This window comes from Periophthalmus magnuspinnatus, chromosome 11 (assembly GCF_009829125.3).
Source record: "Periophthalmus magnuspinnatus isolate fPerMag1 chromosome 11, fPerMag1.2.pri, whole genome shotgun sequence".
NCBI classification, from domain to species: domain Eukaryota; kingdom Metazoa; phylum Chordata; class Actinopteri; order Gobiiformes; family Gobiidae; genus Periophthalmus; species Periophthalmus magnuspinnatus.
This window is the reverse complement of record NC_047136.2, coordinates 23,703,166-23,716,036: the sequence shown is the minus strand read 5'-3', so window position 1 is coordinate 23,716,036 and position 12,871 is coordinate 23,703,166. Positions and strand designations below refer to the sequence as shown.

The 12,871-nt window shown below is 39.2% G+C and overlaps 1 protein-coding gene across 1 annotated transcript in view; it reads left to right on the top strand.

Annotated features, from left to right (window-relative positions):
- The first annotated feature begins 7,938 nt into the window (after positions 1 to 7,938).
- samd12 (sterile alpha motif domain containing 12) overlaps positions 7,939 to 12,871 on the top strand; it is a 181,083-nt gene continuing 176,150 nt past the window's right edge. The window contains exon 1 of the mRNA XM_055225400.1: positions 7,939 to 8,093. Within this exon, the coding sequence (XP_055081375.1) occupies positions 8,081 to 8,093 (13 nt within the window). The 5' untranslated portion in view covers positions 7,939 to 8,080. The remainder of the gene's footprint in view (positions 8,094 to 12,871) is intronic.

The window sequence follows — 12,871 nt, the reverse complement described above, 5'->3', positions numbered from 1 at the left end:
TCAGAACCGTTAACCACCTTATAGTTGTTTCCTTTCATTATTTTACTCAAACGAAATTGTGAAATTGAAGTGATTTGTGCATATTTGAGCAATCTTTAATCGCTTTTTTTCAAGACGCCATTTTGCCCCGTCGCCTTCACGAGTACACACCCACTGCTCTCGAATTACTTTGTTCTCAAGCTTTATTTTCTTAGTTGTGTAGTTATTTCAGTACAAAATTCAGTCGGTCCAACAGAGGCGCCGACAACTTCGCAGCTCTTTGTTGTGTTGAGTCAGCTCCCATTGGGCACCGCAGTTTTCTAAAGCGTACGTCAGCGGACTTGTTTGTATTATTATGTCGTTTTAGATGAATTTTGCGATTTAAATTGTGCAAACTATAACATAATGATCCACGAGTGTCGTACATTATAAGTATAGAGCAGACACAAGCACAATATGTGTCCTCTCCTTTTCTCTTTGGTTTAAATGTGTCGTTGTCTTACATTGTCTTTGTGCTCACACTTTGGTCCAAGCTGATGTTTTTATAGTACACTAGAAATAAAGTTGGATTGGATTGTTAGATATAGAAAAGCTAGAGATTATTGTAATATGTCAAGACTTCTTGGCATATCACATTCTGACATGATGCATCTGTGAAGGTTGGTGGCTCGAATCCCGCTCTCGACATAAACATCACCAGTGGAGCGGTGAGATCCACAGACCTACAGGTTAACAGCACCATGTCAGCTCCCACAGATGAACACTGGCATTGTGTCCTCGGGCAAGACGCTTAACGCTCCTCGCCTCCAGTGCCTGTGTGCACCGGTGTGTGAATGTGTGAGCGGTTCCTTGATGTAAAGCGATTTGAGCCTTGAAGACGGAAAAGCGCGGTGTAAAAATGTGATTGTTTATCATAATTTACAGTGTAGCTAAAAACTTGACGGATGGCAGAAGTGAACACATCACTCCTGTCCCCCACAAGCTCCACTGGCTCCCCGTCCCTCAGCGCATCCACTTCAAAATCCTTCTCATCACATTCAAAGCTCTCCACAACCTGGCCCCTCCTTACCTCACAGACCTGCTCCACCTCCACACTCCATCTCGCCTCCTCCAGCTCCTCCAGCTCCAACCTCCTGTCCCTGCCCTGTAGGACCAAGCTCCAAACCTGGAGGGACAGAGCCTTCTCCAGTGCTGCCCCCACCCTCTGGAACTCACTGCCCAAACCCCTCCGTGACTGCTCTGACCTCCCCACCTTCAAAAAAGAACTCAAAACTCACCTGTTTAACCTCCTGAGACCCGAGCTCTTGCAGGACTTTATTTGCAAAAACTATTAAGTGCCTGAACACACACATTTTTTTCTGTGTAAAAAACAAAATGAGAAACAATTGGGCTTCTTGGAACAATGTGTCTCATTTGAAGTGCTGCAAACAGGCGCAGGAAGACACGTGCCTTTAAATAAAAAATTAAATAAATAAATAATAAACATAAATAAATAAATAAATATTCTAAACTCTTATAAATATTTAAAATTGAACATGTTTTTGTTGCTGCTCTTCTTCTAAAAAATTGCACTGTGGCCTAAACAACCCAAAATGTGTTGTCCACAGATGAGGACACCAGGTCTCAGGAGGTTAAAATTGCTTTTAATGTTTGATTTTATGTTGTAAATTTTGTGATATTTTATTCTTGTATGCACTGTGAAGCGTCTTTGAGTGTCTTGAAAAGCGCTATATAAATAAAATGTATTATTATATTATTTTGGGCAGAGCAGCCAAAAATTGTACTTGAGTAAGTTGTAATGTTACTTCAAAATAATATTGCTCAAGTAGGAGTACAAAGTAACTAAGGAAACTAAGAAGAAACTACTCAAGTAAAAGCAAAAGAGTATTTGGGGAAACTACTCCTCAGGTAAGAGTAAGTGTCAGGATGTATCTGTTGATCATTTGAAGTTAATATAATAGGAAGTACAAAACATTAAACTATGACCGAGAAACTGGAAAATCTAAATAATATCTGAGTGTCACTTGTAGACTTACAGTGGGAAGAGTACGAGTAAAAGTATGGAGTCTAAAAACTACTCAGAAAAGTACCTAAGTAAATGTAACTGAGTACTGCCCACCTCTGATACACAGTACACTTCCAAAAGACAAGCTTCCCTCCATGGAGATGATATTGCTTAGTCTGGAATGTTCAACAGTATGGCATTACTCTTGTCTCGCATTTATCCAAATACAGCAGTTTTCCTTGCTAGATAAATACTCCAAATTTTTGGGAGGACACAGCAAAACAAACCACCGTTGAATAAGATATGGAGAATAAAAGTTGTTTTTGATGACTATCACTTACCACAATATCCAGCGGCAGTGGAAGAAACCATATCAGATGTTTCCTTTTGAAATATCCTCCAGGCGATAAACTCAGTGATTGTCCTTTTGAGATGCGCTTTTTGTTCTGGGGCTGGATCCAAACTGTGAGTAAAGAAAGACCAAGTTTTTGTTATCCGTAATCTGAGAAAAATCAAAAACCTTTTATCAAGCATCCTCACCCAAAACTCCACGCCATCACCCACAGAGGCGGAGGAGCAGGACCACAATGCACCGGGAGAACCTGTCATGGCAAGGGCTGGTAGATTACTGAAGATAGCAGCTCTCAGTTACATCTAGTGCAGCCATGTTTATCCTTCCTTTGGGTTACAGTTTTCCTCCATGTTTGTTTACATTCTCTCATTTCTCAGACTTTCCCACATGTAATTCAACCTAATGTATCAATTCAAATGACATTTATACCAGAGTTATGAAAAATGGCTCATGTTTTGCCTTTACATAACGGTGAGACAACTAAAAATGTAAATAATATCTGGCCAATGTCTAAATGATCTGGTCTTGCAAAGGTTTTAGAAAAGTTAGTTGCAAACCAAGTTACAATCTAAGTAATTGCTCCATTTTGAATCTTATCAGTCAGGTTTCAGAAAAGGTCATAGTACTGTTACTGCAATCACACAAGGTTTAAATGACATTTTCACAGTTCTTGATGACAAACAACATTGTGTAGCTCTGTTTATCGATTTGGATTTGACAAGGCTAGTTACAAAATGATCTTTCAAACAGAACACAGACAGTAGAAGACGGTGGGTTTAAATCAAAATTTACTAACTTTAAGTAAAGGAATCCCCCAAGGTTCAATTTTGGGCCCGCTGCTTTTTTACTACATGTATTAATTTGACTGGTTGCAATTGAAGAGAAAGCCACATACATTTAAATGCAAATTATGTTATGTATTTTTGTGTGCTTCCTCTGTTAATTAGGCACTAGCAATATTTTAATGAAATCCTAAATTCCCTCATAAATCTTAAAATATCATTGAATGCAAATAAAACGAAGTATATATATATATATATATATATATATATATATATATATATATATATATATATATATATATATATATATATATATATATATATATATATATATATATATATATATATATCCGTGCTGGAAAATCACCCCCTCCACACTATTCTGGCTAAAGCACAAAGCTCTGGTACGATTTCTGATCTGTATAAATTACTTGTCAAGAGCTCCCAGAAAAATTTACAGATTGAGCAGCTTTGGAAAACTGAACTGAGATTTCGGCGCTGACAAAACTATTGGGACATTCCTTCATATGGTCTGGGAGTTCCCGGAAGTGACACTCTTCTGGGAAAATGTCGCACAAACACTGTGTAAAATAATACATTACAAACTTAATTTGACAATTAATGAGCGGCGTGCATCACTAGCAGGACTCACAGCTGCCAAAAAAAATATAATATGCCTTTGGTATCACTTCAACCTCTGACTGTAAAAGGCTGTCTTATGTATTACCGAGAAATAATTCAGGTGGAGTTTTCTGCTGATCAAATGCACGGAGCAAAAGTCAAAAACATTTTTTGCTCCGACTTACTAGCCAAAATCAAAATTTGAATATATCATTTTGTTTGTTTTGTTTTTGCACTGTGTAAATGTTTTTGTCAAACTGTATATTCATGAAAGATACACAATTTGTGTACACTCAGGTCCTTTTTATTTATATATAGTACATAATGAATGTGTATAATGCAATTTCTGCTGATGTCTTTTGATCGAGGAAATTTGCTATATGGAAAGAATTCAAAACCTGGATGGGATTATTATTATTATTATTATTATTATTATTATTATTATTATTACATTGTATTATATCTATGTTTATTACTATTATTATTAATTTTATTAACTAATTTTTCTCTCTTTTTTTTTGCCTGTGTGCTCATCGGGGTGGGTGGGTGGGCTGTGGGTTTGGGTAATCGCATTGTAACCTGTATATTTGTCCTTGAAACTGATACTTGAATAAAAATTTGATCACAAAAATACAAGAGCACATGACTTAAGGCTGAGGAAAAATGCTTTGGGCTGTTTTGCTTGCTTTGCTTTCTAAAGGACATGCTAAATTGGATCATTTAGTTCCACAATTGCTATTTAACAATTAGGTAACACACCTTTATACACACACCTGCATTTGTTTTGTTTGTTTTGTGTTTGTATTGCATTTTTACTAATTAAAAAGACACTCTCTCTTTTGAACAGGTAAAAAGAGAGCAAAAGAGAGAGAGGAAAATCTTGTAGTCTTGACTGACCAGGCATGACCATTAACATTTTAAGACATACATTTCTTTATAACAGATTTTCTACTGGTTTCAGAAAGTTTATGCAGAAAAAAATCCTTCTATGCACTTCTTCTTCTTTTTTTTTTTTACTGCAATTATTCTGATCATGTGTATTTAAAAACTTGAATGTGCATATCACTGTGACTTACTTACTTTATTTTAAGTTCCCAATCTGCCCACACTAATGGACCGTGGCCGTGTGAAGACAGGGCTGTGCTGGGGTGGTCCTGGGGCTGTGCTGGGGTGGTCCTGGGGCTGTGCTGGGGTAGTCCTGGGGTGGTCCTGGGGTGGTCCTGGTTGTGGGCAATCAGGTCCATCAGGGATTTAAACTTCTATAAAATGCAAATCCAACATCATGCAAACATAATTTCCACTTCGGCATCACATTATTTCGAACAGTAAAACATTTCTATTGACTGATTGACGTGCATGACCCACTAATGGCTGATGTGCGTGACTTGTGCATCACTGCCCTCGGGTCCAGAGCATTTTTCCAATTATAATTATCGTGATTGGAATATTTGGCATGGACTTTGGTTTTGACAGTGGATAAACAGGTTTGTCTTTTTCATAATTGTTATAATCTGTAAGAAACTCCACCAACACAGCTCGTTTGTTAGAAATAAAACCATTAAGCAAAAGATAAGTAATGACAAAGGCAACTACTATGTGATGGGAGTGTCACAAAAGCAGAATAGGAGCACTATGAAACTTTCTTTGGTTATCTCTGCATTATTTTTTGCTGGTGTTTTTATTCGAACATATCTCGTGAAGCATTCTTGTGTGGGGCCGCCTCTCCACAGATCTGAACAGTAACATAGCCCGGTGGCGTTGATTAGTGTAATAATACATGTCTTTGTATAGTTTGAGTCACCGTACTGTATGAATCCAATCCAGTCTCACATTTCATTGACGTTCATTTATTTATTCAACCGAACAATCTAGAGTTGCAAAATGGCCGCAGGCAAAGATTCATGAACCAGATTTGAGCTTTTGATGCTACTCCCATGTGCCGTCCTCACAGCGGATTTTTATTTATGATTGTTTATTTGAATAGGGACAGATAGAACAAACACAGATTAACAATTCAGTAATCTGATGCGGCTGTCACAGTGTTTATGGACCAGGCTAATTGGCAACACCAGTGCCCAGAATGGCTTAAAAAATTGCTCAAATTTCACTAAAAGCGGTGGGATTAGTTCTAGAAAAAGCAACCTAGAGAATAAAATATGAAAAAGTCACACGCTCACATTCATAAGGATCATGAGGGTGTGGGGCTAAGGATTTCAGGGACCGGCCTCCTGCTGGGACCAGAATCAGGACTAAACATGATAATAATAATAATAGCAATAATGATGATAATTTTAGGATGATTATTTGTTTTGATTTGTTGTATTGTGATTTTAAAGTCTTTCTTATTCTGTAAAGCACTTTGAACTACTTTGTCTACGAACTGTGCTGTACAAATAAACTTGCGTTGCCTATTTACAGTATAAGGATCTATATGAGACAACAGCAGAAAGGAGGAAGTACGTGAGTGCGTGAGAGAGTCTTATAAGTGCAATTTAGGTCAGATGCGTATAGAGGTTTTTAATCAATCTGTCAATCACATTTATACATATGGCATATTTAAAAACCTTTTTAGCGACCAAAGTGCTTCACAGGTTAACCCAAAATAAAGTACCATGCATTACTGCTCAAATCTGATCATGGTATCTGGTTAAACTGTGGAAAATACCAATACATAAAAATATGATATTTATTAGAGTAGCAGCTCGGCTGTGGACAGGGAGGTGCGTGGAAACGGAGCAGCTCAGACAAGCTCAGCGGGGCGGTGCCATTGAGACATTTAAACATAATCATTTAAATCATAAGCCTAATTAATGTTATAATGTTGTTTTCTCATCACAGACACACCTGGAGTTGTGTTTTTTTAGTCACATGTTTAATCCTACACATGTTAAATCCTGCACACAGTTTATCTTTCACTCTGTACCTTGTGATGTCATCATGTGGTGATACAGGGAGTGCTCTACTGTGTTTTTAAACTCCACCCACCTTCAATAGAATCATTTAAATAATTTCAGCTCTCATCTCGACTGAACAAAATATAAAAAGGAGCTGTTAACTGAAAAACTACCACTTCATGACATCACAAGGTGGTACAGAGCATTTTGAGCTTTGGAGATGTGACAGAATAATAATAAAGTGTTACTCAAACATGTGTGAATGAAACAAAACACAACTCCAGGTCTGAGATAACAGCATTATAACATGACTTAACGCTCACAAGGGTTAATTTTGCGTAGTGTAGCACCTTTACAGGAGTACTTGTGTAAATGTGTGCAACAGCGCCCCTTGTGTGTAACATTATCTCCCACATGTTAGAGCCACATGAACCATCTCACATGAGGAGGACTTCAGGGACCGGCCTCCTGCTGGTGCCAGAGTCAGGACTAAACATGGAGGATCAGAGTTTCAGTTTTATGCAGCTAAAACCTGGAACAGTGAGACAGGCCTCTACTTTGACAATGTTTAAATCCAGGCTCAAAATGATTCTGTTTATCTGTACATACGACTGCAAGGTTTTTATTCTGCACTCTTCTTGTTTAATATACATTTTATGATGATTATTTTTGTTTTGATTTGTTGTATTGTGATTTTAATGTCTTTCTGATTCTGTAAAGCACGCAATTAGCACTTTGTGTACAAATGATGCTATACAAATAAACTTGTCTTGCCTTATCTTCTTTTCAAAGTCAAGTTCAAACTATGGACGTGACGCAATGCTGCCCTCTAGTGACGGGTGCGGGTATGGTCCGTGTGTTCAGTTTTTATAAAGCTGCTCACGACCAAGGCCAGATTTTAATTCTCTGTGAGTTTTACAATGAACACGTGCCATTTTAAATCAAACATTACACAGGAAAATTACAGACCACTTATTTTCTGTATAGCATGTAGCAACTAAACCTGCACCTTAATGTCCTTCCAGTCCAATCCTTCATTTATTTTGCACGTTTGGCATTGTTTGGTTCTGCTTTGACCCCAGTTTAGTCCTAATGCAGACTGGTTTGGTCCTGTTTTTGCCCATGTTGTTTTAACCCCTCATAGTTTCAAAATAGTCGTGGTGAGTTTGCAGTTGTGTGAATGAAGTCCTCCGTGTCTTATCCCAGCGCTGCGTCATGCTTTCCCAACCTTTTTTTTTTTCATGACATCTGTAGTCTTGCGTTGCATTCCACTCCTAGACTCCACTTCCCACGGTCCTTTGCGGCGCCTCAGCTGCTGTGCGCTCCGGCAAAGTGATGAGAACACGCCAAACAACAAGAGCACAATGAGAGAGCGCTGACTTTTTGCTTTTTTCGCCTTTCTCCTTCTCTGCTCCGGTGATGCTCGACTCCTCCTCGCACTAGTACAATGGCTGTCCAAGGTAAAACAAAAAAAAAAAGAAAAGAAAAACGTTCCCTCTAGACACGCTACAGTGATTTATTCCTAAGCTTAACATTATTTTATTGCATTATTATGACATGAGCGACGCGTTGCACGTCTCGGACCGGGCACGTTTGGGTCAGCGGTTGTTGTCTGTCTGCATTACGCACGCCGCCAGCTCGTTTATCTCCGGTAATAATCACATATTCCACTGAAATGTCACGCCTCTGCCCAGCTATGCACCTCGTATGCACTGTGCTCAATGCGCAGACTCTATAGCGCCCGAATTGACAGCGCAGTAACAGGTTAGAGACGTGTCCGTATTAAAACTGGGAACTTCGTGTCCTCCAGACGACGTATTGACCGGGATAAGCTGAACGTTTATGGGTGAATATTTTGTCTACGCAGCAGGTGGTGTTGTGTGGAACCAGTGATTGGCTGTAGTTGGTTATTTTTGGTCGTTTTGGGGGGTGATACGAATTACGCGTGGACGTGAGGAGACCCGGGGATGCTGGGGCAGTCTCCGCACCTGGTCGGGGGTATCCAGTGGGTGCAAAATCCAATGAGAGGTACGTGGGAAGCGTGGGAAGCGTGGGAATTTGGTGCACGCTGCGTTTTTTTTCCTGTTCCTGTCTCTGTGTTTGTTGTGAGCCGTGAAGGTATGAATGGAATGGTGCCAGTTCAGGTATAACCTCATTGAAAATCAAGGTGGATCTAACCAGTTCCTCCTGTTGCTGAGTGAGTCTGGCATGAAAGTGACCGGCAGAAGTGATTGACACAAGTGACATGGTGTTATTTTTGATTATGACACAGTTTATGCTCTCTACGAAGTGGTTCATAGGTTAGAAACATCAGATAAAGTAGAGTTTTTGTTTGCAGTTTGAACATATGGTTTGTAGCATCTCATAGTCCTGGAGTTATCTAAAGTCCAAATATATACATTTGTCTGTCAGTTTAAAAATGTTGGAGAGTAACTTTTCTGGTAGAGAGTTGTCCTGCTGCTCGTCTCCATGGAGATGCTGTTGCTTTTCCCAGAATGTTCTGCAGTATGGGCTCAAAGGTGCATGAAACAGACAAGTTACAGTCATGTGTGGAGAAGTGACACTGCTGCATAGATAAGCAATGCCAAACTGTACCATTCCAAGCAAAACGCTCACATTTCCAGACAAGCAGGTGTAGCGGACCCCCACCAGAAAAGCTACACTATGTAAATTTAAGAATCCAAGACATGAATCCAGTCCCACGTCTGGATTATACCATCTAAAGCCTGTAGTTTTTTTTGTTTTGTTTTTGTTTTTTGCACTGTCAGTCCCTAGCCTCATGTGACCTCTGCAACACGAGAGAACGTTAACAAGCCTTTTTAATTTCAGTATTTTAGCGTAAATGTATCCGTATTGTTACTGCACAAAACTCGTACCTATGCGACGCTAAAGCTATACATTTTCGGGGTTGTTTCAGTCGTGATTCAGTGGCTCGTGTTATGAGTCAGTCCTTCTCTCTCTGCAGCTGCGACGTCTCCCAAACACTGACACAAATCTCAGGGTCAGATTCAATTTTACTAAGATGAAACGAACCAGGCCTGCATGCATTATATTGTGATATCGTGCTTTGAATGTTAAGGTTATTTTCCTTTTTTTTAAACTTTCTATTAGTGTGTGTTCCCTGTTTTTTATATCCTTTTATTTATCCAAACCCAATAATGTGAGTTTGTAGTCCAATTGCACGGTTCACTGCTTATACATCTGCTATTTTATCTCTATTGTTTTAGTTTAATTGATTTAATAAGTTGAATCTGATTTGTTAAATGCAATGTTAATAATGCAATCCTTATTTTAAGCTTTCATAATGTATCTGCAACAAGAGACAGACACAAGTTCTAATTCAATCAGAGGTCATGTATAAATCCATTTCTTCATGTCTGAGTACTGCACCGAAATTGAATTATATATTTAAGGTTTCCCATTAAAATGTCTGTAATGCAATTTGAAAAGGAAAAGCTTTTAGTGAGATGTAAAGCTCATTGTTCCCTCATGCATTTTTCAGCGAACTCCGTCTTGAACAAGCCCGACTTTTATTTGTATCACTTTGGACATAGGGTTAGACAAAAACTAAGAGACGACTTCGGTCAGCTGAAGTCGTTTTAAATGTGATATAGAAATAAACTTGAATTGAATTGAATGTAAATATTGAACGTTGCGTTGGGACAAAAAGTCAATTTCAGTGTTATAGGCTAAAAGAGATTATGTGTATGTTTTGTAACTGCATGAGTGAGTTGTTGCCATTGTGTCCTTGTACTAGGGATGTAAGTAACTTTTGTCTACTTTTTCATTTCATCTTAGTTTAGTCCTGGTTCTGTCTTGGTTTACTCTTTGTTCAGTCCAGGTTTATCCCTAGTTCAATCCTGGTTTAGTCCTGGTTTAGTCCTGGTTTAGTCCTGGTTTAGTTCTGGTTTAATCCTGGTTTAATTCTGGTTCAGTCCAGGTTTACCCCTAGTTTAATCCTGGTTTAGTCCTGGTTTAGTCCTGATTTAGTCCTGGTTTAGTCCTAGTCCTTGTTCAGTTCTGGTTCAGTCCTGGTTCAGTCCTGATTTAGTGCTGGTTTAGTCTTGGTTTAATTCCGGTCCAGTCCTGTTTTAATCCTGGTTTATTTTGGTTTAGTCCTGGTTTAGTCTTGGTTCAATCCTGGTTTAATCCTGGTTTAATCCTGGTTTAATCCTGGTTCAGTCCTGGTTCAGTCCTGGTTCAATCCTGGTTTAGTCCTGATTTAGTCCCGGTTTAGTCCTAGTTTAGCCTGGTTCAGTGCTGGTTTAGTCCTGGTTCAATCCTGGTTTAATCCTGGTTTAGTCCTGACCTCCTTGTCTAATATTAACCAATGATTTTCAAACTCCCTGTTGTTTAAATCAACACTTTTCTGCTGTGATTTTGTTCTATATTTTTGTTCTACATAAACCCTATCGCCCGTCCCAGTGTGGCCTGTATCCTCTACGCCCGACTCTCGCCTGTGGACCTCCATCTTGTATGATCAAAGCCTCTGTACTGTAGCCTCGGTGTTTACCCCTGTGGCTTCACTTCTCCTCTTCTGCTCCGTCCTTCTCCCTCTCTCCCATTCACAAAACGTTTAATCCCGCCCTCAATCTCATCACCTACATGGATCTTTACCGGGAGGTGCAGCTCCAATGGGATTACACTGTATTTAACCACTTATACAGCAAAGGTGCGTCGCCTTTGAGCATCAAGAATTGGATTATGGGACAGTGGTTTTAGGGATGTCACCGTGTTGTTGCATAAGAGTCCTTTGTGTGAACCGGGAGCCATGTTTGATACTCAACCAGGCTGATGTGTGGTGATAGAAGCGGAGTATAAATAGTAACATGCATTATTCTGTATGTGGGTCTAAAAATAGCAGGATGATAGTACAGTGGCTCCTATAGGACTCGCGGGAGCCGTTATGTCCGAGCGAGGAGTTACATTTGATAAATACTGCCACTCTTGTTAGCTGAAGTTTATCACAAATCACGCTGCAATTATTAGTAGAAATCCAAGGCTCACGTGGAAGCAAAACTACATGTGATTAAAACCTTTCATTCAACTCATTTGTCAGTTTTTGTTTTTTTTTATTTATTTTGACACATCCAAAATGGTTTCTTTTTTAATAGATTCTTTTCCAGACCGAGGTTTAGTTTGTTTTCATACCTGACAGTTTCCTGACAGTTTGCTTCCTGAGAATGGTCACGTAAAAAAAAAAAAAAACAGACAAAAAGATTGTAGCCATGGTAACAATACCGTATATAAGGGGTATAGCAGAGAAAGTGCAAAAGGCAATGAAAGAATGCAATATAAACACACCAGTAAAATCATACAGAAAACTCGGGCAACGTCTCGACCAACCAAAAGATAAAATGGAACTGGAGCAAAAATGTAACGTCATGTACGAAATACCCTGTGTGTCTTACAATAAAACGGGCTTTCAGTAAACGGAAAAAAGAAATATAGGACAGAATGTGAGAAGAAAACAGTGAAGGTGTGCACACGAGCAACAAAACACAAAACGGAACAGGAGCAACTCAAATCAGCCATATGTGACCAGCTTATAAGAGAAAACGACATTATGGCCTGGAACGAAGCAAATATCATCAGGACAGAGGATGATAAACATCGTTGCTGGATTAAGGAGGCAATCGGAATATGGAAACGTGCTCAAGGGACTTTAAACCGGGACGACGGGGCCTTTCTACTCTCACACACCTGGGATACTGTCCTGAAGAAGTCGGACTGCAGATGGCGCTGTCGTCCTGCCTCCATCAGCATGAAGACAGCACCAAAACAACATCATGTGACCACTCTGAGGCGCTAGTGAGCAGTACAGACTGTCAGGGATGAAAACAAACTAAACCTTGGTCTGGAAAAAAATCTATTAAAATAAATTAAACTGCTTTCTACTGTATTTACCTCCAACCAGAACCACACTTTGACAAAACTTTACAAAGGCGAGTGGTTCTGGAGCCTCGTGTTGTCTTCCCGATTCCAGATGGCGTGATTAACAGGCGGATTGACCAATCAGAGAGACGCATGGTCCGTTCGCGTCAGAAACAAACATGGCTGCTCACACATAAGAAAAGGGGGAAAAAACAACAACATAATAAACTGAGAAACACAATTTTTTTTTTTTTTTTTTTTTTTTTTGCAGAATCAACAATCCAACCTGCAAACTTACTTGTCTTAGGTAAAAGAAGCTAAATATTTTCTTATAATATAGAAGGAGTTGGCTCATCTCACGTTA